The sequence below is a fragment of the Ictidomys tridecemlineatus genome, chromosome 9, assembly GCF_052094955.1.
Source record: "Ictidomys tridecemlineatus isolate mIctTri1 chromosome 9, mIctTri1.hap1, whole genome shotgun sequence".
NCBI classification, from domain to species: Eukaryota; Metazoa; Chordata; class Mammalia; order Rodentia; family Sciuridae; genus Ictidomys; species Ictidomys tridecemlineatus.
Window position 1 is genome coordinate 77,562,540 of NC_135485.1, and position 26,348 is coordinate 77,588,887.

General features: G+C 49.1%; 1 protein-coding gene across 3 annotated transcripts; it reads right to left on the minus strand.

The window, feature by feature from the left end:
* Nucleotides 1–8,872: 8,872 nt before the first annotated feature.
* Nucleotides 8,873–26,337, minus strand: LOC144366810 (uncharacterized). Of its 3 annotated transcripts, XM_078021624.1 has the most exons (12): nucleotides 25,891–26,337; nucleotides 20,823–21,010; nucleotides 19,651–19,856; nucleotides 19,210–19,415; nucleotides 18,022–18,136; nucleotides 16,505–16,620; nucleotides 16,109–16,339; nucleotides 14,917–15,031; nucleotides 12,514–12,614; nucleotides 12,231–12,347; nucleotides 11,142–11,256; nucleotides 8,873–9,244 (listed from the first exon to the last, which is right to left on the minus strand). In XM_078021624.1, exons 1-12 carry the CDS (start codon nucleotides 25,930–25,932, stop codon nucleotides 9,039–9,041), a joined length of 1,758 nt encoding a protein of 585 aa, XP_077877750.1. In that variant the 5' UTR covers nucleotides 25,933–26,337; the 3' UTR covers nucleotides 8,873–9,038. The 3 variants fall into 3 exon arrangements, with proteins under 3 accessions (XP_077877750.1, XP_077877751.1, XP_077877752.1); XM_078021625.1 differs by lacking the exon at nucleotides 12,231–12,347; XM_078021626.1 differs by lacking the exon at nucleotides 12,231–12,347 and having other exon boundaries at nucleotides 9,189–9,244; nucleotides 11,142–11,218.
* Nucleotides 26,338–26,348: the final 11 nt, after the last annotated feature.

A 26,348-nucleotide genomic window follows, 5' to 3' on the forward strand; every position in this document is an offset into this window, starting at 1 on the left:
CAGGAGGCACCCACACTTTGTAGGTTCAAACAGCAATTCTTTATTCCAGCTCTCACACCGCCTCCACACAGGTCCAGGGGCAATCGCGTTCTGCCGTCTCCCGCACAATCCACCTACTCCACGAGGCTATCTCCAAATCCCATTTTAATCTCACGAGAACTCAACGGGAACAAGCAGCAGGAACACCCTAATCCCAGCAATAATCTTCAACCACCAACTTCCCTAAAACCCATTATCTTAAACTGGCAACGCCTTAAACTCAAGGAGCCGGTTACTTCCTCAAACCTGATCAGCTCTAAACTCGGATCCGCCTTGGTCCTTGAGCAAGGTCACCTTATTAAAGCATGCATGCAATGTCCCATCGAATGTCCTCTAAGCAGCATGGGGTACGCTTGGCAAGGAAATTTCGATGCGTCATTCCTACTTGGTAATGGCCCTCAGCACAGGGGCCACAGCATGACCAAGAGGTTGCAGGCTGTGGGGGATAAAGAGCCCAAAGCTGGAGCCACATGGGAGGGTTTGCAGCCACACTTCCCCCTGTACTATCTCCATGACCTTGGCCAAGCGACCTGATCTGTCAGTGCCTCAGTTGCCACCTATGGACAACAAAAGCACTGTTCCTCCTGCAACTATTGAATGATGAGGAAGTTTTTACGTTAAGGTGCTTAGAAGAGTGCTCTGTACCAAGAGCTTCGGACACGTCACCTACTGGTCTCATCTTCACCATCACTTTCCTGTCTTGACCCGGATTGTTAAGTCCCCTACAAGCCAGCCAGGCAGGTGCTTCATTCTCTGCCACATCCTCGGCCGGGAGCCCTAGCCTGGGCTAGATCAGGCTCTCAATGAACATCAGTGGAGAAAGGCATTGCAGTGTGGGAAGTCGTTCTCGCACGTGATTGGGCAGCTCCCTGACTAGGTGTGAGGCCTTCCGGCTAAACTGTGTCAGAACTAATCCCCACCCTTTCTAGGTGCGAGAGCCCATCCGTGTGGGGGTGTGACTGACCACTGACCCTGAGACCAATCACTGACCCTGACCTTGGAATGCTGTCCCCCTCGACCTTCATTGGATGGAATTTTCCCCTGAATTTCTTGTTCCCCAATAAAAGGCCATCCTCTGGCGTGCTCTCTGTCTCTCCTGATAGTCTTGTGTAACCTCACTGCCCACCCGGTGGCTCGAGGCAGGAGCCAGAGGGAGAGCCGTCTCAGACCTGTTGAAAAAAAAAGGTAAATTGAGTTTATGTGTGTTTATTTTGATCTCACTAGTTAACTTCTATGCTTAGAACCTCTAGTATGAGGCTAGCGTGCTGGTTGCGCGGCTGAATTTGCAGTGCCCCCAAGGACATGAGGACACCAGCAGAAGCCCTCTGTCTCAGGGACTTGAACTTTGCTATGGATCCTGTATGTTCTGCAGAGGGACCCCAGCTTCCTGGATCTGATTCTATTAGAAGGTGGCCTTGCAAATGTGGCAACTGGGCAAAACTGAGCTTTTCCGTCCATGTGGATTAGACGGAACCTCAGGTAGATCTACAGGCATGCTGTAACCAACAGTCAATCAACACACGCTTAGAAAATCATGGAAAGGCTAATGATGGGGGCGGGGTGCTTCACAGATGCTGTGTGTTTTCTTCCTCTACTTCTAGGAGTCTCTCTACACTCCTCCTGAAGTCAGTCATACAACTATCCCCATTTCAGATATGCAAATACTGAGGCCCCAAGAGGTTACAGACATGTCCAAGGTCATTGTCTAGTAAACAGTGAAAGTGTTCTTCTCATGCTGGTCTCTGATTCCAAACCCACACCTGCCTTTCTTCCCAGGGCACTTCCTGGTCTGCACACAGGGATTATATGCCTTAAGATTGGGAGGACAATCCTACTTTCAAACCTTCTACCTCATGTTATGCTGAAGACAATCCTAAGCAGCAGAGCACGTGTCTTATTTGGTTTAAAAACTCCATCTCTGGTAGTAATGAGATCTCTCTGCCACAGCCCCACCAGACAGCCACCTGGGATGAAGGCAGAGTGACCACAGGAGTGTGAAGAGAGAGGACAAGATTCAGGAAATTGCGAGACATAGAAGCAAGAACTGAATACACTAGCACAGACAGGACTTGCAGAGAGTGCAGCTGAGAGACCTGGAGCAGGGCGGGAGCAAGCCAGCGCATTCCACGGGTATTGATGAAGGTCTGCTGTGTTCCTGGCACTATGCTGAGAAGTAGATGCTGCATTGAGTACAGTCTCTGACCTTGCCCTGCTAAAGATCCCAGTCTGGGAATTTAAAGCTGGATGATATTGTCTAGCACTATGCCATTTCTTCACACTCCAGCTGACCTCTAGCCCCCAGCACCATGGCCCATTTGCCTACAGTGAAGGCCAGCAGCAGCTTTCCGTCATGGCTAGCAGGAGTGGGTGGAGAACCCCAGCTCTCTCACTCTGTAGGAAGGCTTCTATTAGTAGCATGATCTACATGGACCCCCAGCACTCCTTAGCAGGACTGTGCTTAGTGGCTCAGTGACAACAACTGGCTGGTACACCCTGTCTTCCAGTTCCTAATCACTTCCTGTTCCCACCTGGAGTTTTCTAGCATCACCTCCTAAGAAAACTACTTGCTAACAAATCTGGATCACAGGTTCCCTACACTTTAACCTCAGGGAAGCCAGAGCACAAAAGAAGGTTCTAGAAATGTTTGCAGTGATCCCAGTCTATCTAGCCATTTTACCCCTGTTGTTGGTTCTCCTTGGCTGCTCTGACTGCCCTGATAGGTTTAGGAGAAAAGACAAGCTGTATTTTGGCATGTAAAAAGAATTCAGGACAAGTCTCTTTCACACAACTTACCAAGTAGGGGCATATGATGTACCAGAGTTTAGGACTTCAAGGCTGCTGTCAGGTGGTTCCCGGGCTCTTCTGGTCCTCACCCTCACTCAATGTCTTTTTGTTGGTGATGTAGTTCAGCAATGGATTACTGGCCCAGAGACTTGTTCAATATTCCTCAGCAGTAGCAAAACGCTGTTGCCATTATAGGTAGCCAACTCCAGTAGTAGCATGATCTACATGGACCCCCAGCACTTGCCCACAATCTGCCCCGCAAGCAACCATGCTGTCTAAAATATACATCATGCTTAATTGTGTGGAAGAATTCTACATCTAGCCAAACCACAAGAGCTTGCAAAAGCCAGCCCAATAACATTTAGAGGATTCTCTCTCCAAAGCAAGCTTGCCAATGCCTGAGTGCCCACACACTCTATTGGCACCAACCTCACTTCCTTTTACAATGCACATCCACCAAGATATCATCGCCTGTGGTGGTTGAGCAGGCCTCTCCAACAAACAAGGTGTTTTCAGATGCACATGAATGAACTTACCAAAAATACTGGAAGAAAAAAATTCACTCTCTAAGATATGATGACGGAGCTGCTCTGTGATCTAGACCATCCCCCTCTCCTGCATTCTTTCTGTTTTCCTCTGTCTGGCTGGACCTCCACCTCAGCCCAGAAGGATGTGTCCTTTCTAGTCAGAAGCCCTGTCATGGCTTCCATTTCCAGGCCCTGCTTCCTGGTTATCTGCAGCCAGGTCTCAGTTTCAAGGTAGTCTCTTCAGATCCCTTCCCTACCCTAACCACAGTGTGGGCTTTGGCCCCATCCTTTACTCTCTACACCACCATTCTACATTATAGTCTTTCTGTCCCTCTCTTTGACCCAGGACTACCCATGACTGACTCCTCCAAACAACAAGCTGTTGAACCAGGTGGCATCAGAAGGTAGAAATGACCTGATTGCTAACTTGAAGATTTCACAGAATAGTTCAAGAGACAAGGAATATCCTGAACCAGTGAAATGACATAAGAGGAAGTCAATGAATTCTAACCTCAAGGATAAATTCTACAGTACACTGGCTGTCAAATTCAGCTACACACTGGAGCCACCTGGGAGCTGTGCATAGTACTGACCGCTGGACCACCCACTGGCCCTGGGCTGATGGAATGGCTCTGGGCTAAGATGGGACAGTGGGGTTTGTAAATTACCAGTTGAGTATAATATAAAGCAAACTTTCAGAACACTGCTTTTTCCCCACATGAAGAACTGTGTGCATACAGATGCAGAAGTACACAAATCTGCAGCATAAGGCTCCTTGAGGGCCATAGATTAAAAGCACTGTAGTTACCAGCACCCTGGCTAGGCACACCACCAGCCCCCTGGAAGCCTCCTATTTCCACCTTCCAGGTTTTTGCAGCCCTGCCATCCAAGCATGGAGGAGTCCTCCCTGCTGAGAAATTTCAGTGTGCATAATGGAGAGCCCTCTCTCCTAGGAGTCCCTGCTTTGACAATAAGTGCACTGGAGAAGTTTAAATCAAGTGGGAGGCACATGGGCAGGCTTCCTGGATGAGGCCCTATTGAAGGGAGGATAGGATCTGAGGAGTGGACCAGAGAGAGGAAAGATGGGAAAGGGAGGGAAACAGGCGAGGGCAGGGCGGCAGCATCACTGGAAAAGAGGCCCCAGGAGGAAATGCTACAGACTCTCAGCTGAAGACACCCATGAGGGCTTGAGGAGTTTTCAAGCACAGCCTTCCTTGCCAATATGTGTGAGCTTCCTGTTCAATAGACACTTTACAATTTTTTTTTTTTTTTTTTATTCCAAGAACCACTACCGTGTGGAACTTGAATGAGTTTAGTGGTAAATGACATGGAGGGACCCGCATTTAACAAACAGGTTTACTGATGGCACAAAGGCTTCAAAGTGAAACTGTGTCTGCCAGTTATTACAAGTCATTCTGCGGCACTCTAGTTCAAACAGGGACAGCCACAAATTCCTCACTGGGAACACACTTTACTGCCAAAAGTGGAAGCTGCTTGGATGAACCACTTCACTTCTGAACTTCTAAGCTGTCCTGAGCAAGCACATTCAGAACCCACTTCAGGCCCAATAGGAAAAGTGTACCTATAAGAGAACCCTTGTAGCTCTGATCACCAACGTTAAAAAGGAAAGCTGCTCTTTGAAGAAAATCCATTTGCCAATGTTTCACTGAAATCAATGGTTCCCCCTTACTCAGAAAACAAAATAGAAACACAGGAGCCTTCATGCACGGAATCTGAATTTCCAATGGAACAGATGCTTCAGAGAGAAACTGAGAGTGCCGGCTCTGAGAAGCGGTTCCACTTCATGCAGCTTCAACCAGAAACAAACCTCAATGTGCTTACAAAGAACAAGACTGTTCCTTCAGTTGGAAGCTGCCTGCACAAAATGTTTCTGTTCTGCACTTCCAAGCTTTTCTCAGCCAGCAAGTTCAGACGACGTTTACACCCAAAGTGCAAATTGTGCTACTCAGAGATCCCTTGGGACATCACCGATATTCACGTGGAACATTGGACGGTTGACAAGATAAATGGCCGAGTTTCATTGAAATATTTTTCTCATTTTTTTTCTGAAAACTCACTGGAAATGAAGGCGCCCACGAGCAACAAACTCTGCTTTATACAAGACACAGAAACTTCTAAGTAAAGCCCGTGACTGCTGGCTCTGAGAAGGGGTTCCAATTCCTACTAGTTCAACCAAGCCCAAATCCCAATATGCTCTCTAGAAACACATTTACATCCTGCAATTGAAGCTGTTGCACACCCTGCTTCTCTTCTGCACTTCACACTCTTCTCACCGAGCACATTCAGAGAGCAGTGCAGGCTCAGTATCCGAAGTGTGCTAGCAGGAGAGCCCTTGTACCTCGGAGCACTTGCTCAGATAGGAAGCCATGGGACTGCTGGGTGGATCAATTCCTCAAAGATTCTTTGGAATCCATTCCTCAAGCAGATTCTGAAAACTATCTTGAAATTGCATGAGCCTGTCTGCAATGATCTGTGCTTTACTGAGTGCAAAGATGGTTCCAAGTGAAACGGTGCCATCAGCTCTGACAAGAGGTTCTGCTTCCTGCATGTTCAACCAGGGAAAAACCGCCACGTGTTCACTGAGAACAAAGCTACTTTGTGCACAAAATTTTTCTGTTTGCCCCCTACAAATGCATCTCAGGATGCACATTCAGAACACATTTCCTGCAAAATCATGACAAAGTATCATTGCAAAAGTCCATTCTGGTCTAGCATCACCAACATTAATTAGGAAATGAATTGCATAGGTTTCATTGTATTCCCTTGGTCTCCTTCTTCTAAAAACTCATTGAAATTGCAAGTGCCTGACAGCAAGCAACTTACCATTGACCAAGAGCACAGTTGTTTCCAATAGAAACTGTGCCTGCTAGCTCTCAGAAGCCACTGGATTTAAGGCTACTTCAGCCAGGATCAAAGCTCAATGGGCACGATGAGAAAAATGTCATTTCCTAATATGGAAGCTGCTTGACAAAATTCTTCTATGCTGCACTTCCAAAATATTCTCAGGAAGCACACTCAGAGCACAGTTTCAGCCCATATGCAAAGAGTGCTAGCAAGAGAGCCCTTGGACCTAGGTTCAGCAACTTTGAGAACTGTGGGCCCACTGGGAAAAGCAATTCCCCAAGGTGGATTGAAATCCATTGCTCAATTGTTTGTCACAGAATTCACTTGAAATCCAAGTGCCTGCCTGCATTGAACTTGCACTGACCAATTGTACAGATGCTTCAGAGGGAAACTGCCACCTCTGAGAAGCGGTGGTTCTTCATGCTAGTTTAAGTAGTGACAAACCCCAATGTGCTCACTGAGAACAAAATGAGCTCCTGAATGTTGAAGCTGCTGAGAGACTGCTTTACTTTTGCACTCCCAAACTACTCTCAGCAAGCACATTCAGAGCCGAGGTCAGGCCCAAAATACAATGTTGGCTGACAAGAGAGGCCTTGCACCCAGGATCACCAATTTTGAGAAGGCAATGAGGACTGCTGAAAAGAACAATTCCACAAAATTCCATAAAAACCCACTCATCAGACCTTTCTGAAAACACTGGAAATGCAGGTTTCATGCAAGGAACTCTGGGTGACAGATGGCAAAGTTTGCCAAATGCAAACATGCCTACCAGCTCTGAAAAGCCGTTCTCATTCACACTGCTTCAACCAGGGAAAATCCCATGTGCTCACTGAGAACAAGTTAGCTTGTGCCACTTGAAGCTGCTTCCACAAACAGTTTCACTTCTGCACTTCTAAGCTGTTCTCCTCAAGCCCTTTCAGAGAACAGTTCAGACATGAAACACAAAGGGTGCCAGAAAGAGATCTCTTGAATCTAGCATCACCAACTTTCAGGGGAAAAGAGTACCAGCTGAGAAGATCAGTTCTCCAAAGTCTCACTGACATCCATTTGTCACACTTGTTTACAACATTCACTTGAAGTGCAGGTGCCTACATGAGTGAACTGTTTTTGATCAATGGCACAGAGGCTTCAATGTGAAAGCATTCCTGTCACCTGTAAGAAGCAGTTTTGCTTTCTTCTTGGTCACACAGAAAAAAACAGCAAGAGCCTACTTACAAAAAAGTTAATCAACAAAGCAAATTGAAACTGCTTGCAGCAAATGGCTTCCATTCCCCCACTCCCCAGCTATTTTCAGCAATCACATCCAGAGTCCAATTCCAGCCCAATATGAAATGTGTGCTCCCAAGAAAGCCTGTATAATTTACATCACCCAACTTGGGGAGGCAAGGGGAATGCTGAGAAGATCAGTTCTCCAAAGGTTCATTGAAATCCAAAACTCCTATTTTTTCATAAAACTCATTGAAAGGCAGGGGCCTCACCTGCAGCCATCAGTGGTTGAATGATGGCACAGAGGCTTCAATGTGAAACCCTGAATGTCAATCATTACAAGTGCTTCTGACACACTCTAGTTCAACCAGGGACAACCCAAAGTGCTCAAGGAGAACAAACTTTGTTCCTGCAAGTGGAAGCAGCTTGCATGAACTGCTTCAGTCAGGAAATTCCAAGCTCTTCTCAGCAAGCACATTCAGAGCACAGTACTGGCCCAATAGAAAAAGGATCCTAGCAAAAGGGTCTCACACCTACAATCACCTTCATAAGGTAGCATCCCATCTTCTGTGTGGAAGTGGGTTTCTTCTTGGCCCTTATGCTGTGGAGGAGACCACTAGAAGCTCAGCCTCATGCAGGACCATCTGACCTGGACATTTTGCAAACCCTATGAAGCCCTCACACAAGCTCAAATGCTACAGGACTTTGCAGAATAGTCCAGGTAACAGTAGACATTCATTCATTGTCTAGAGTCTACAGATTCCTATATGCATGTCATTCATTATCATCAAATGCACAATTTTGATTAAAAATCATATAGCTAGCTAGATAGATAGATAGATAGAGATATCATTCCAATTTGAATCAAAAAAATCAGAAATATTCCCAAATCCAAAGAGTGGATCCCCATTGTGATGCTACCAGTGGAAAATTCCACAGCTGACCTCATGGGATGGTTCACAGTGAAAACACAGCTGCATGAAAAATATTACATGACATGACCTTCTGGTTATGTGGAAAGTGGCATGTGAAGTACACATGCATGTCTTCTTCAGACATGGGATTCATTTGCAAGACACCTTATGTAATGGAAAATACTCCAAAATGGGAGAAATCAGAACCACATCTCCAAAGTATTTCAGAAGAGACCAACTTCATCTGTGTATCTATCGCTCAGTGAGTGTGTGTGCTCGTGTGTGTGTGTGTGTGCTCTAGTGTGTGTTTGTGTGTGTGTGTGCTCTAGTATGTGTTTGTGTGTCTTTGTTTGTGTTTGTACCATGATAGCCGATACTTCATTGCCCCCATTGGAAAACTGACTCAGATAATGCCATCTGCCAAACTCCTAAAAACCAAACTTCTTGCTGATACAAGGAAACATTCCTTCCTGTTGGTTTGGATGTGTCCTTTAGAAATCACTGCTACATTTAGTATACTCAAATTATTACAGTAGATCAGGTAACAAAAACATATATATTTTTAAATAATAATATATTAATGGAAACAACAAATACAGGATAGAGTAACAACTGTGTTACTAAACAAGGTCAAGGACAATGGCAAACTATAGATTCAAACTTTGAAGAAAATAATTATCAATGTAAATATTCCTGGGCTGCCTCAGTCCTGCCCAGGCACACAGCAGCAGAATGGTTTTGCAAGCATCCTCAGGAGGGTTGCACCCTTCTTTGCAGGACGAGAGGGAGGTTGAGGCTGGATCCACAAATCATTCTTTTGGGAGAGGCTCCTTTTCCTCAGCACGAAGTTGGGTTTTGTGTGAGGGTTCTTTGCGTGAAATACATTGGCCTGCGCTGGAATCCTCAGCTCTGGGGAGAGAGGGGTGTACACAATAAGGTGGCTCAGGAGGTGCTCTCTGGGACACCCCAACATCTGAGAGCCTGTGCCAGAAAAGGCCAGAGCCACACACCTGAGAGCTCTCCAATTCAGCACCAATACCAACAAGACAGCCTCCACAGACCTCCCTGAGGAAGAACTAGGCAGAGCACTTCCACAGACCTAATGTCGGTTCCTATCAAAGGCTTTGGACTCCAAAACATCCCAGGTCCTCTTGCATCTGCCAAAGCACACCACTAGGGTTTGCATCTGAAATCTCCCACAAAAGGCTCATGTGCCAAAGATTCAGTCCACACATGAGCCATCTTCACAGGTGGGTTTGGAGGGAAGCATTGGATGGTGAGTGCTCTGGTGTCAACATGAAATTCTCATTCAAGATGAATACACTACTGGGGGGTGGGAGGGACTGGAAGAAAGGTTGAGCATGCTTGGAGGAAGACATAAACAGGGGTGCGCCCTGGGCAACAATACCTTGTCCCTTTTGGCTTCACTGAATCCTCATTCTCCAAGTAGAGGTCCTCCTTCTCCTCTCCATCTTTCTCTCTCTCCCTCTCTCCCAGCCTTGCTCTCTCTCTCCCAGTCTATGCCTGTTTGGCAAGGGCTGAGTAGCTCTCCACTGCCACACACTAGACCTTTATGGACAGCTTCAGTGCACAACCAAAGAGAAAGTTGTGAAACCCAGAGAAAAGGCCTAGGATTCCTCAAGTATGGCCACAGTGAGGACAGGCTGACCAGCACAGATACCAAATTAGAGCCATGCTTCTGCATTGGTGGAGCCTGCCTCCATGTGAACCAGGCTTCTGAGAATGGAGGCCAAATTCCAAATGCTGCCCAACTGAGAACAATGGTTCCAAAGACCAGCAAAGGGAATGCTTCCCTCCAACATGGTGTATGGTCCAGTGGTGCCATGACCCCAAGTGGGGAAATACAACAGCCTGCTTCTTCTTCCTCTGAACTCGTGTTTCCTGTTGCCCTTCTCTAACCTAGAGCCTGTTCTTTATCCCTTCTGGGTTGGATGTGGGGATCTCTGCTATGAATTTCTTAGGCTACCAAGGCCCCAGACAGACTTCCTCTTCCATTGATTCTACTAACCTAACAGTAGGTTAAGATAGGAGACAAGTGATTCTAGAACTCATAGGGATGGTGGTCTTCAGCATACATAGGCTGGGATAATGGCTGCTGTGGTGTTTGGCTCACAAAAACCAACCAACCAACCAACGAAAAAGCGCTGGCATTATTATCAGATGAGCTTTGTGGCTACGTGCTCAGGAAGCCCTCATCTGACTTTAGTTAGGGATCATAACCTGGCTATTGTGATCACTCCTTGGCAAGCACTCTGGTACAGAAGACCATGGAATTTATGCAAAGACAGATGATTCAAGCTGTCTCCCAGGCTGTTTTCTTCCCAATTTCATCCTGTTACTGCTTGCTAGAATCCTGGCAATGCTCTGCCAAGACAGTGGTTTTCTGGTCACACAGAAGGCTTTCAATCCTACTGCTCCAGTCCACAAAATGCCAGTTCCATCTTTAGCCCATGCATTCCCATGTTCCTCTGAAACCACTCTTATCCCAGACCATGAAACCATACTGCTCCTAGAAAGAGGATTTCCTCCTCACTACTCAAAGATTTCAGCTTTGGATGCCTGTTGATGTCCAGGGGAGGCACCTTTTAAGGAGCCAAAATATCCACTGGGGTATACCATTGGACCTTGAGACCTTCCTCCAGCAGAAGTGCAGTTGGCTTTGTGCACGAACCCAACACACCTGTTGGAGCATTCTTGGGGGTTCCGAGACTACTCTTTGGTGATAAGAGTTGACCTGAGTACACATCCTGACCCTTGTTCTCTGTCATCTGATTGTCCCACTTACTCTGACGGTGAGAGATGATTTGGCCCAGCTCATAATCCTCCGGCTTCTCCTGAGTAAGCAAGTGCAGCTCGAGGGCCCTGCGGATGATGACAGGAGCTTGATCGTGGCAGGTTACCTGAAGCAGTATGGGAGACAGGCCTTCAGGAAATGGGCCTTGAAGTGACTACTCAAGGACAGCGAGCAGGGGCATTCTGGAGGCACCTCCACTCTAAATACAAGGGCAACATCCATGACCCTACTACCTGAGGCTGACCTCCTGCTCATCGCGTGGGCTCTTCCCATAGGCTACTAGCCCAATCCTTGTACATAGGACTTCCAGGACCTGACATTGCTCTTTGTGGAGCTGCACTTCTCTCCAAGTGAAAGGACCCCATTACCTGCATACAGATGCAATCACATCCCACAAGTTGGGAGGAATGGGACAATAGCCTCCAAGATCCCAGGTCTGCCCGAGGATGCAGGCGGCATTGGGAATGGCCTAGGCACAAAACCTACAGGCTTTGGTCTGGATTGCCAGGGTCCAAATCAGACCCAGGAACATGACCACACACAGGAGTGACGAAAGATAGCCACAAGAGCTCCTGGCCTCCAGAGGCTCAGTGCTGGCTGGGGTATAAGAGGGCACCTCATACGGCAAGGGTGGTCATTGGGTTACCAGGACATGTAGTGTGCTTGCTCCACATCCATACTGACTCTGCAAAGAGACCCTCTCAGCTCCTTGTTCAAGGAACATGCAGAACCTCATACTGGTGTCCTGCTCCATAGACGCCAGCATCCCATACAGGGGAACCTGCAACCTAGGTCCTGGCCTGTTCTCATCTGTCACCCATATCTGCCTCTGCCCTTCTGGACTGCATGCTGCCACCTGACACACAGAATCCCTCAGACATGGTGGTGGACAAGCTGCTGCTCTCCCTCATCTCAGCTCCAGCCCTTCACACTGACCTCTTCCTTCTTGATTCCCATCTATCCTCCTGATCATCCAGAAGCTCCAAATTCAAGAGGGCATGTGTAGTCCATGGTATTGGACCAGTGTCTGCTCCCCACCCAGGTGTAAGCACCAGGGGACACCCTTGCTCCCAGGCTTACCAAAACAGTCTTGGCCATCTTTGGACTTTGTGTTTCTAAGTGGACATGAATTAAGCAGGTGTCTCCCACCTGATTGTGGGAAAGCGGCCTGGAGGACTTGCAGGTTGATTCTGAGAACTGTGGGGGATGGAACATCAGCAAACCCAGAAACAGAAAGCCATCCCAGCCTGTCAGTTGGCTCTATGGGCTTCTAGCACATATATCCAGCTGCTCAGGCTTCTTATTTCCCCAGGTGGGAGTGGAATGGCAGCACAAGTACAGCTTGAATAAGGTAGGTGTTTACCTCCTTTCCCATGACCTCGCGGCATTTCCTCACGATGAAATAATATTTTATTTGTGGAATCATGGACAGATACATCAGTGAGTGGTCAGGGACCTTGATTTCTGCAGAGCAAAGTGGAGAGAATTGTTAGGTGGCACTCAAGGATTATACCACAAAACACCCACAACCCCTGAGAGTCTCCGCCAGGGTGAGCCGGCACCAGAATTGAGAGCCCTCCTATCCAGCTACAGTGCCACCAAAGACTCCCTTAGTGATTCTTCCCTGGAGAAGATGATGTACAGGATTCTAAACCAAAAGAGCACCTGGCAATGGAAACAGCACATTGGGCACAGAACTTCTCAGTGCAGGTTGGATCTGCCAAAGGGACACTGCTAGGCTTTGCATCAGGATTGGCAAAGGCTTTGGTGCTTAGGCCTTTCTCCCCAGGGCAGCCATGCTCACACATGGGCATTCAGGGAAGCATTGGATAATGGGCGAATTCATCCAATTGCCCTGGATGAATCCACTCATGGATGAATATGCGGAGGGGAGGTGGTATCCATCAGAGGTGTGTTGGGCATGGACATGAGAGAACTTCAGCAGGGTGGTGCCCTGGAGAATTCTATTGTTTTCTAGGATCGCTCTCCTTCCCCTTGTTTCTCATCATGAGCTGTCTGCTTGGTACTTTTATTCTGGTTCTTGTTCTACATCTGGCTCTTCTTTCTGTCGTGCATCTTCTTGTAGTTCTTTCTGGGTCTTTTCCTTGTTCCTACATGATTTATTCTTGTTCTTCTTCTTGTGTATCTCCCTCCACCCTTCCTTCTGTTCACCTCTTTCTTTTTCTTCTTCTTCCTCCTGCTCTTCATTGTGTGATCCTCTCCCCACTCAGGAGTGTCTCTTTCTCCTCCTCCTCCTTCTCCTTCTTTCTCTGGCAATGGTGGGGCATCCTGAGGAGTTCAAATCTATCACACTCTTCTGCCCAGATGCAGCTTCTGTTCAGTAGTCCAAGATGAAATCAGTTCTCAATCAATGACCAGGAGTGAAACCAAGACCAAAGACAAGTGACTTCCTTTCTTTGTCATTGTCACAGTCAGGAAAGACTGAATGACAGACACCGCATTCTGGATAGGCTTCTACCTATGGTAGTCAGCACCTCATCTGGACCAGGATTGCTAAAATAGATACCACCTCCATAAAGCTTCTCCAATGAAAACAAGGTTTCCAAACTCTAGGAGAGGGCCAGCATCACTGCCACCCTCCTGCCATAAGGCATAGATGCCATCACACCTAGTGGGTTCCAGGCCCCCCGTAGTCCTCCCTTTTGACGTCTGTTACACACAAACCTCCCCTGGTCTGGAGCCTGCTCTCAACTGATGCTAGGGTTGAAAGTCTGTTTCTGAAATCACCTTTGTAGATTCTCGGTTTGGTAATTCCTTTTGACTGGCTTATTTTTTTACTAGGGATAAAGCCAGAGGCACTTAAGCACTGAGACCATTCCCAGGCCTTTTTACTTGGGTACAGGGTCTCCCAAAGTTTCTGAGGCTGTTTGGAAATCCCCATCCTCCTGCACTGCCTCCCAAGTCCCTGAGATTCGCAGACACTGCCCCTTGCCCAGCTCCTTGCACCTCAGTCTTCCTCATGTGTGAGACAGAGCCAACTCAAATGAGGCAGTGTGTGAAAATCGGAAAACTCACTTACATGCCCGACAGATGGTGGGTTCTATTGTGGACAGGCTGGGATGGTGGAGGCTAGGAGTGTCTGGCTCACAAGAAAGGAAAGAGCACTGGAATTGTGGACAGCTCAGCATTGTGGCCTCTGTTCTTCAGATGCCCTTCTTTGTTGCTGGAAGGAATAATAACCTGGCCATTCTGATATCTTCAGGAGATGGGCACCCAGGCACAGAGGACTTGGAATTGTTCCAAAAAGAACCCAAACAGGCTGTCCCCTGGCCTTGACTTCCTCTTCGCTGAGTCCTGTTCCCAGTCTCTGCAATACTGACATTCTTGAGTAGGCAAAACTTCTCATATCCTGGCCATGGATTGGGACCTGTGCTGCTTCTGTCCATAGCTATGCTGATCCAATCAGGACCCATGCTCTGCTCCTCTTCATTTGAAGGCATCTTTATCAGTGAGCCATAAACCAAACTGATGATGGATTGAGCCTCTCTCTGCCTTGCCCTCATCGATATTAGCTTTGCATTGCCAGACCAGGTCCAGGGGAGAACACATTTAGGGAGGTTCAGCAGCACCCTCGGGCCTCATTGAGCACCTCCAAATTGTACATGCTCATCACTGCACTTGGTTTCCTGCACCAGGCCCACCACACCCTGGCTATTTTAGGGCCAAGGCCCACTTTCTCTTGGCTGTGAGTTATCCTGAGCCCACTGTGGATCATGTCTCCCCACTGTCTGATTGTCCTACTTACTCTCATGCAGAGACATCATTCTCAGCAGCTCAAAGTTGTCCACATCCTCATGCTGCAACAAATTTTGGTCCAAGGCCCTGCGAATGAGGCTTGTCACCCTCTCCTGACATGTCACCTAGATCAGAGTGAGACAAATGTCATCAGAGAATGGCTTTTAGAGGAGCTACCCAGAAGACTGTGGTCAAACATTCAGGAGAAATGTTAGCTACATATACAAGGGCACAATCTTGTTATCCTGCTACCTGAGTGTGGCCTCCATATACCCCCTGGGTTCTTGCAACGTGCTACTAGAACAATCCTGGTACAAATATCTGCCTGTACCTGCCATCTCCCCTCTCCCTGGGGAGCCACATTCCACTCAGGTCAAAGGACCAAGCTGCCTATGCACAGACACACTCTCATCTCACTGAGATGACAGCAATGGGCCAGGGATCTGGGATGTAGGCTGCCTTTGTGGGTGGAAGAGGCAGATGCACTGAAAATTTTGGTCCTGACTGCCACTACACAAAACAGACTCAGATACAAGAGTGTGTACTTGAGTGCTTCATGATAGCCTGGAGAGGCCCTGGGCTCTGGAAGCTCGGTGCAGGTCTGGTTCTAATGATGTACTTGACTCAGCACTGGCAGTCACTGAACATGTCTCCTCTGCAGCTGGACACCTGCAGCATTAGCGTATCTACTGCATATCCATAGAAATTCTGCCAAGAACCCCTTTAGCTCCGTATTTACATACATGGAAAGACTGACATTCTGAAGCTTTGGCATGAGCCCCCAGGTGATCCTGACCCCAAATTTCCACACCTAGTCATGCTAAGGAGGTTCTCTTCCCTGCCACCAGGAACACACCCTTTCCTACACATGTGACAAGTCACTGCCAGCTCCTCTGTTCCAACCTCACTCATTGAGAATACCAAGTTCTAGGCACTGCAGCCTGCACCCTGGACATATCTCTGCCTTCATCTGTCCACAGCAGATGCCTTCATCTGTCCGTCTGCACTTCTGGCCTGCCAAACCCACAATACACAGGCCCACTCACCGCTGCAGCTGGGCATGCTGAGACTCTCTCCCCTCAGGTCAAGCCCTTAAGACTGACCTCTCTCTTCTTAATTTCCAACTACAGCCCCAGGGTTGGCTGTGTCTCCTGCCTTCCACTGTGTGGACACCCAGGAGGCAGCCCTGCTGTCAGGCTTACCAGGATGCGCTTTGTCTCTCTCAGGCTCTGTCCCTCTAGGAGGACGTGGACAAAGCGGCTGTCTTCCACCTGCTCGCTGGAGTGAAGCAGTGAGGAGCTGCTACTGGTGACTTTTCTCATGCACCACTCATTGCTTTGGGTGGCCTGGGGCAATGGTGCTGAGGCCACCGCAGAGCTGCTGCTCACAGCTGCTGGGATCCTGGATGCCACTGCCACAGAAGGCTCCAAGAACTGTGGGGGATGACAACATCAGCAAAGCCCAGCACCTGCACCCCACCCAGCCTGGCATTGGCTCTGTGGGCATTCTACAACATCCATCCAGAACCTGAGGTTCTTGTCCCCTTGGAGGATATGGAGTGGCACCAGGAGTAAAGACTGAAGAAGGTGGCTGTTTACCTCCTTTGGCTTGACTTTAAACAACTTGATGGCAGCTGTTTCCCGAAGAAGAAAGTTATAATCCACTCTGCCATCCAGGGCGTAATATACATTTCCATCAGCAGGTATCCTCAGCTCTGGAGAGGCAGGGGCAGAGGCATGGTAGGTGACACTCAAGGAATACACTACCCAACATCCCCCACAACTGAGAGCCTCTGCCAGCTCTGGTCTCACACACAGACCTGAGAGCCCCCGAATCCAGCTACTGTTGCACCAAAGACTCCCCACTGATTCCTCCCTGAGGACCCTCTATGCACAGGAATCCACTACAGGAACACCTTTCAAGGAAATAGCCCCTTGTACCCCAGACCCTCTTAGTTCACGCTGGACCCACCAAAGCGAAACAGCTAGACTTTGTATCTGGATTGGTCACCAAAGACTCATGTGTTCAAGGTTTTCTCCCCACTGCAGCAATGATCACAGGTGGATTTGGGGAAAAGCACTTGATGGTGGGTGCCTCCACCTTGCCAGTGGATTCATCCACTCATACAGGGCTACACTAATTGAAGGGGTATGGTTTGGAGGTGTGTTGAGCTTAGGTGGAGGATGTCCACAGCAGGGCTGTGCCATTCAGAGATATATATTTCTCTTGAGTTCCCCACTTCTGCATTTCCTCCTCCTGAGTATAATTCTCATTCACATTTTTAATCAATTTGTTGTTATACTTCTTGTTCGGCTTGTGTTTCTCCTACTTGTTCTTGTTCTTCTTCATCTTCTCCTCATGCTTCTTCTTATATTCATCTTGACCTTCTTATTCATGGTCTCCTCCTTCAACCTATTTTCATTTTTCTACTCCTCCTCCTCCTCCTCCATGTCCTCCTCCTCCTCGTCCTCCTCCTCCTCCTCGTCCTCCTCCTCCTCCTCGTCCTCGTCCTCCTCCTCCTCCTCGTCCTCGTCCTCCTCCTCCTCCTGCTCCTCCTCCTCCTCGACCTCCTCCTCCTCCTCCTTTTTCTTCTTCTTCTCTCTCTCTTTCTCTCTCTCTCTCTCTTTCTCTCCAAGAAAAGTTTACAAGCTGTGAAGGGTTATATTCTACCACACTCTTCTCTCTAGAAATGGCCTCTGGTCCTAAGTGGACTCAGTTTGAAATGAATTGAAAGATTGGAAGCCAGAAATGATTCTTCATTGAACTGTTTTTCTCATGTACTCATCTAGGTCAGGAAAGGCCGCCAAAGTAGGAACCCTGTGGTTGTCTGTCTTCTTTGACACAAGACAAAGAAGCCTCTCTTCTTGGCCCCTTGTGGATAATAGCTTTGCAATGCCTCCTCAGGCCAAGGAAAGAACACAAGTTAGGCAGGTCCACAGCCCCTGGGGAACATGAAGAACCTGCAGATTGATGCCCCATCATTACACTTTGTTTTATGCACAAGTCCTACCATACTCATCCTGGGCATTGGGTCAACGCACACTGTGTTTTGGCTCCCAGTTATCCTGAGCCCACTGTGACTCACTGCTCCCTACCCTCTGATGGTTCCACTTACTCTGATGGTTCGAGACAATTTGCAGAAGCTCGTAGTTTTCTGGATCCTCCTGCTGGAGCAAGTGTGCATCTAAGGCCCTGTGGATGATGACTGGAGCCCTGTCCTGGCAGGTCACCTGAGCAGGGTTGGAGAAAGCTCATCAGAGAGGGAATTTGGGAGTAGCTATTCAGAGGACAGTGCTCAAGGACAATCAGAGACAAGTGAGCTCTCAACACAAGGGCACCATCTTGATACCCTGCTACCTGAGGCCTTCATGTGATCATGTGGGGGTCTTCCTATGAGCCTCTAGTCCAATCTTGGTACAAGAGTTTGCTTCAACCTGCTATGCCCTACAGGGACAAGGGAATAAGGACCAAAAGGTTTTGTACAGACACACTCTAGTCCCATCAAGATGGGAGGAATGGTCCAGTGGACTTCCATATCCCTGCTCTGGTCTGGGATGCAGCTGCATTTTTGTGTGGACCAGGCACAAACCCTAGGTGCTTTGATCCTGACAGCCAGGGCACAACACACACTAGGACTCTTTAATGATAGGCATAGAAGCTGATGAACTCTAGAGTGTCAGTGCTTGCTAGGGTGTCAGGAGGTTTGGACCCAGCAGGTGCACTGGTTCAACATGGCTCCCCTGGAGGTGGACACCAGAGTCTCATGATGGATACTCCACACCCAGGAAAATTCTGCAGAGAGAGCCGCTGATTCTCTATTCACATACATGCAAACTAGGACACTAATGGGCCCCTCCAAGGCCCCCAGTTCTCTGTGACCCACACCTACCCACCCTAATCATTCTACAATGGCTCCCTTCCCTTCAACCAGCAACATATCCCCTTCCACAAACACGAAAATGACTGCCAACTCCTGTGCTTCAACCTCCACGGTTCAATATACTCCTCCTCAATACCAAGGTCAGTAGAGGATGGCCTGTACCCTTGATATTTCTCTGACCTCCTCTGAACCCAGCACTCACTCCTACACTTCTGACCTGCACACCCCAAAACACACAGGCCCACTCGCACCCAGACTTGGCATGCTGCTGCTCTCCCACCTCTCTCTTGCTCACTTTCTGCTCTCCTTCCTGACCTTCCAGAAGCTCCAGTTCAAGAAGACAGGCCTAGTCCAAAGTGTTTGCTGTGGACTCGGTCTTCCCCACTGTGGGCTCCCAGGAGACTCCCCTGCTCGAAGACTCACCAGGATGCTCCTATACTGTGTTGTCCTTTCGTTTTCCAGGTAGACGTGAATGAGGCACCTGCCTCTCATCCGCTTGTTATATTGGGGCCTTGGAGAGGACGGAGTGGAGACCCCTGATGTCCTGGACTCCGGATCTTCCCCTTCCCTGGGAGAAGGCTCTGGCTCTGGGGTTGGCTGAGGAGCCGTGACAGGAACTGAGCTTGTAGCTAGAGGAGAAAAGATGCCAACATGACTGCCTTGCCCTGACCTTCCCACAGACAGACAATACACCTGCTGCCAGGAAGAACTCAGGCCCTTAGCCCACACAGGACCTCTTTGCAGACTGGGGTCACTTCCTCAATGGACTAAGGCTTATCCTAATTTCCACCCAACACCAGGCATACAGACTCCCTGCAGTGGGACAACAGTCGGATCTTTCCTCATATACCCTTAGGTACTCACCACAGTCCGCCTGGCTCTCAGGCTTTGCCTGGCTTGATTTGCCATCTTCAATTGGAGCCAGGAGGTGGTGTGCTTGGTGTTCCAGGTTCAAGCCACCCAGCAGGAGCCACATGGATAGCAGCTGCTGCAGACTCAGAAAGCCTGGAGGCTGATGGGAAGCCTCAGAGTAGAGGTTCACCCAGGTCCCCAGGAAGGAAGGTGAGGCACTGTGGGGAGGAAAATGTGGAGTCAGCAAAACCCTGGCCTTGTCTTCGCCACAGCCTCCAGAGAAAACCTCTGACCCTACACTGGGGAGAGCAGTCTTTCCTCAGCCTTCCCAAGTCAAATCACCTTGCAGGTCCCTATTCTGGAAACAGGAGCCCATCCTCTTGACCCCAAGCCCATTCCATGTTGAAGTTGGTCTAGGGGTCCACCACAGTTACTGAAGAGGACAACGTGCAGTTATGCCCCATGGAGTCAGGGATGCAGTCACATGTAGGATATGTACTCATGGCACCTGCGGTTTGAGGCTGACCCCCATGAAAAGGGACACAATGGCAGTCATTTGCACCCCATTTTTCACTGAATTATGAAACATGACTGGAAACGTGTCTTCACACAGTGGGTCCTTTCTCCATGTTCATCAGTGAATGAGCCCAAACTCCTGATTCCCACATATCTCTGGGTGTGGTAGCGGCCAAGACCAAAGCCCCTGTCCAGCTATGTCCCAGATAGGATGCTCTGTCCCACTATGGAAATTAACAAGTCTTTATTAACCCAAAAGTGCTTTTCCAAAGGCCTGAGTTTTGAGACGCCTCTGGCACAGATCTACGTTCTTCACAAAGCCAACATCACACCAGAAAGACCACCTGGCCTCGCTGAGTCCACCTGGGAATGAGCTCAGTGCACACCATTGAGCTGTGGTGCCCACTGTGTGGGGACTGCTCCACGGACCTCTGTGGATCAGCTGGAGTCAGGATGGTTTCTCTGCCTGAGAGGTGAGTTCACTCCCCTTGCAAGGCTGTGGCAGGCACCTCCAGGACTCGTCCCATTTGGGGCTGACATTCCACTATGAGTGTGGTCCTCTATCTCATTAGGTATCACAAACCTTTGGGTCCCTGAGAGGTACATGGCAGCCCCAAGACCCAGGCATGAGGGGGCTACACACTTGGGCTTGGTGGTCTGGTGCTTACCTTGGGAACAAGAGATCCAGCACCTGCTGGGTGGGGATGGAATCCCAGGAGATTAACCCCATGTTGCTCCTGAAATGTAGGTTCCTCCCACAAATGACAGGCAGGAGCTCATTCCTAAGCTGGTCCTGCCTGTAAGGTTCAAGGCTCTGTACCCTGAAGGGCTCCTCCGTGTTCTCATCATTTTCACCCTGGGTTGGGACCAAGAATGGTGGGTTCAAAATGGAAATGGTGACAAACAGAAAAATGACTTGTGCCAATACACTAGAGTCAAAGCACAATGGGACAGTTCCCATCAGTACAAACACACACACACACACACACACACACACACACACACACACACACATAGTCAGAATAGGAGTCCTGGGCCATTCATCAGGGATCAGACTAGAGGGCCGGCTGGGCTCACCTGCCCTGTGCTACTCACTGTTACTCTTGAGCTCCTGTGCGACAATTGCCAGAGGCTCTGGCGTCTAAGATGAAGCCTCACCCAGTGCATCCACAAAAGGGCTAGTTGGCCCCCCTGAGATTCTTGGGAGCCTGAGGCTCGGCATTGTTTGCAACCACAGGAGAACATCCTTCTCACTCCAGTTTCTCCAACCAAATGAGCTCGGATGGCTTGGTCAGTTAAGTGGGTGCCTGGATACCAGGGTTCCATGTTCTGTTTGATCCATTGTCAAGGCAATGATGTCATTTCCTGTGCCCATACCTGAGCCTCTTTTCACATAAGACCACTTTCAAAAGCCCTATGAGCTGCTGATTTCTCCTCCATGCCTAAACATCTCAGGTGCACAGGTGTTCACCAACAACAACCCAAACATCCCCACCAGCGTCTGCCCTGCTTGGTGCCACTAGAGTTCCAGCTTGGAGCCTTCAAAAATGCATTCACAACCAGTCCTTCCCTCTCAGCAGCTTTTGGACCCTGGTCCCATTAATGTGCAACTCATGCTGTGCCCAGTCTTTTCTGGAAAGTAGGGTAGCATCTAATCTCTAGGGTTTATTGTGTCTATTGGCCCATAACACCCTCTATTCTCCTGAAACCAGAGATGGGACTCACAGGTGGCTAAAGCACAAATGTAGAGATGGGACAATCACAAGAAGGGGAGAGACAAAGAATGCACCCCAACTCAATCAGGCCTGTGTCCCACACAGGGACGTGGCCAATGTCCATCCCATCGTGGCTGCAGTTCCCTCTCTACACCATGGCAAGTTGGAGGGGACTGAGATGCAGAGGCTGCTCCCCTCTGCCATACAACTTCCCAAGGCTTCTCCTAAGATTTCAAAAGGGCCAAGTGTGTCTAGTGTTGGGGTCTCACAGAGACTCCAAGGTACCACAGCATCCTGCTGCCCAGAACCGGTTCACCCCTCACCTCAAGGGGGCTCAGCCTCTGGATTCATGGGAATTGAAGTGGGTACAGGTGATGGGATATCACCTCCGAGACTGAGCTATGCCAAGTCCATGACCCCTGTCTGCATCCCTGTCTCCAGCACCACTCCCCTCTCTCTCTTTCCTCCCCAGATCAAACAAATCCATTTAGCAAGTGTGTCCTGTGATAAAGACATGACAGTCACCCATCCTCTCATTGCAAAAACACTGAGGCTCAGCCAACATGGATCCTACCAGGAACACAGGCATAAACTCAGAGTCCGATCCTCCCAGTCGAGCCTCAGTGGAGCCTGGACTCCCAGCCTCCTAAGTCGCCGAGCCTCAGTGGAGCCTGGACTCTCAGCCTCCTGAGTCAAGGAAACAGAGGTGCCTAGCCGAGCCACCTTGGATGAAACCGCACACAAACGGAACTTATCAATGCCCCTTGCTCTCAGTTGTGAGTAAGAGGGGAGGTGGTGTTTCACAACCCTGGACATCTAGTGCAGTCTCCAGGCTTTGGGGTGTGCCCTGGCCTCTCTCTATCTGCCCAGGCCCTCCAAATCACACTGGCCTTTTACCCAACCTCCTCCTAGGGCCAAACTCAATCCTGCCTCTCAATTTCTGCTGCCTTCCCCAACACACTGCTCCCCAAAATGAGCAGGGCTGGCTCTCTGTTATCATGCTGGTGTCAGCAGCAATGCCACCCCACTGACATAATTCTGAGTCCCAACCTAGGCACTCCAGCTGTCCTTGCCACATGTGGCCCTGTTTGGGCTCTGGCTCTTGCTCTTTTCTTTCATGTGCATGTGTTTTGAGGTTTTGAGTTTCTCCCACTGCAGAACTGCAGCTGTGGCAGGGTAGAGCTCATGAGGGTGACATTCTGAGCCACATCCAATCCCATCAGGACTGTTAACTTGGGTGATGCTGAAATACAGTGATGAGTGAACACATGGGAGGTGGTTGGACCCACCTTGCCTCTGAGTGGTTTCCTTTCAGGACAGGAATGTCGGGATGGGAGCCCCTAGCGTGGGATGCTTTGCACAAGGCGTGACCACGGGCTCTTTCCTGGCAAAAACTGGCTCCACTCAGCATGGAGAGCACTGTCATTCCTGGTGGCTAACAACAGCCCTGGACCCCAGAAAGGAACCCACACTCAAGATTAACGTCTGAGTGTGCGTGTCCTCGAGGAAATGAGGTCTCCTGATCCCAGGTGCAAAGGGGTAAGGCCTCTAACTCCAGGGGCCATGAAGGGACATCTGAGTTTCCCTTGTCCTTCTTTCCCTCTCTGAACCCATGGTGTCCTCACACTAAACACAGTTAGGACCCTGGCCTCATTCCCCAGTTGGGATCATTAGGCTCCATAAAGGACAGTCTCTAAGATGCTCAGTGGACCAACACCCTCTGCACAACCCATAACCCTATTCACCCAAGAGGCAAGAGGATTTCTATTCAGGAAAACCAGGAAAGGGAGAGCCTTTCTCAAGGACACAAGGACATTAGTGAGTGAGGGAGTGATTAATGGATGGAGAACTATTTCCACCACCAACTTCCAGGAGCATATATGGCCCTTTGGGCACAGGTCCGTACCCTTTTTTTCCAATCAAGTTTTTCAGAGAAGTGAGGCTGCCTTCTAGATGGCACCTCCACACTAAGGGGGTCTCCTACTTCTTCCACATGTACATATTGCAACGGGCCTCCCACTGTGCATCTGAGAACACTCTGTGGGCATCTGTAGCCTTTCAAGACCCCAGAAACCATGCGGGCACCCCAGCACCAGCAGAGCATTTGTGCACATCACAACAATCACCCCAGGTGAGAACTCTCCATTCCACTCTGTACTATGCCCTGCCATCTGTACTGATCAGTCCAACCCCTCTCCTTCCTGTTTCTTGATTATACTACCATGGTTCCCACACATGGATGCCAGGGTGCTTGTGGCCCCCCCAACCATTTGAGTTCCAGGAATAGTGAAATGTGTTTGGGAACTTCTGGATGACGGGAAGTCCCACCCTCCAGGTTTTCATCTTCAATGTAATGAGTGCAGAGGGAGCCAGGAGGGCTCTGTCAGGTAGAGAGAGGTGGGAGCTGATGGAGCCTCAACCAAGTGCCCAGGACTCTGGGTTCAGAGCTGGTGTTATGTGGAATTGTTGAGAGACGTGAAGAAAACCCAGATCACTGTACGCAGAGACAGCAGATGCCCTCACGTGGTCAGGCTGCTGTGCTAATCAGAGCCGCAAGATGTTCCACAGGTGTGGAGGTGGGGAACCCACGTGCCAGCCCAGGCTGCTCCTGAGCACCTCTACCTGGATTCGAAGCACGTGACTCTGCATCAGAGTCCTCACATCAATGTATCCCGGCCCCCCACCCCAAAAGTTCTCTCAGAGACACTGAGGTTCCACTGCTCTGGACTTGCCCTTTTCTCTGGGATTCTGGGAGCCCATTAATTAGGAGGTCACAACAATTCTCAGCACACAGGCTGAGCCTACTGAGATCCCAGGAGTATCCAGGCATTGCTTCTATTTATAGTCCATCATGTCCCATGACACTGTGGACACGTATTGCACTCACCTAAAGAAACCACCAGGCCCAGGGCCTTCATGCCACTGGCCTGCAGACACCTGGAGAAACAGGCAACCTATAGGCTGCGTGGAACCAAAGACCCTAGATCCTGGGATCTGAGCTGGACACACAGCTCATGTGCACACAGTCACCACTGTCACTGAGAGTGCAATTGAAACACCCGCAGAGTTAGCAGTGGACCTGATATGCCCACGAGTGGGGGTGAACTGCATCCCTTGAAAATGATCGTGTCCAGAGAAAGGCAAATTTTGTAGGATTTCACTTATCTCAGATTCTCAATTATCAGGTTCATAAAAAGATAGAATACAATGTTCTTTTCCTGGGCCTCAAGGGCACTAGAATTCAGCATTGATGGCAAGAGTATGTCCACGTGAGTTCTGGAGATGCATGGTGGTGACGCCTATACACCAACATGAACATGCTTAATGCCACTCAACTGTGTCCTCCAAAATGGTTTAATTACAAAACGGATGTTTGGTGTCTATTACCACAATGTAAACCCTTGGGAGACTGCTGATTGACTTATCTTAGCAGAAGTAAATGAATAAAGGTCCTCAGGTATAAAGCTACAAAATGTGGGATGAGCATGGATGAGGATGGGCGGAAATATCCTCCCCCTCTAACACAATTAGGGAAGGATGTGCTGCCCTCAAGTGGCTGGGGGGCCTGGGATCCTGCCACAGAGGGGGATTCCAAACCTCACATCCCCTGACCCAGGCCAGAAGACCAGGTAGAGTCCAAGGACCCTGGGGCAGCCCAATGGCAATAAAGGTCAAAAGGAACTGGGATTTGCCTGGACCCTCAATCCCCTACACTGAGCAGGGCTGCATGATGAGGACAGAGGCCATCCACAGCAATCTGCCTTTACAGAAAACAGGGACTCCAGGCTGCCTCTGGCTCACTGAATCAGGGTGGTGTTTTCATAAAGCAAGACCACTTCCTCACATTTGACCAGCAGCTCATGCACTGACAGCACAATGGCTGGCTTGACTCAGGCCCTGAGAAATGAAATAGAAAATTCATAGCAAACCCATCTTTAGCTCTTCCACATCATCAGGGGGTGTGATTCATTTCCATCAACAAAGATGTCTGAAATGATGTCTAAACATGCTGGGGACTCACCTCCGTGTGGAACTTTTCAGGAAAAAGGGGATCAAATCTCATGAAGCAACTCTTCTCTCCTCTAGCCCATGGGCAATGCAAGGAACCTGCATGATACCAGAGGCTCACTCTCTCTTCTCATGTCTTCTGGAAAGGATTCATGAATGCTTCCTTCAAGGTGAAGCAGAAGCCTGCATTCCCAGCTGCACAGAAGTGTTTGAGGGCAGTGTCTCCCTTAAAACCCAAGAAGAAAAACAGGTCATTAAACAGGCACATGGATTAGAGTACATGATCAATGATCCCTCCTCCCTGAAGCCTTCCACATGCCCATCTTCCACATTCACAGAGAAATGCTTGGCCATTCTCAAGACCAGGAGACCATGATGCTCATCACCAGGAAGTCAATAGGAACATGAACAGAGCAGCATGGATTGCACAAGGTGGCACACCAAGGATCTGCAGCACAGCTGCTAGAACAC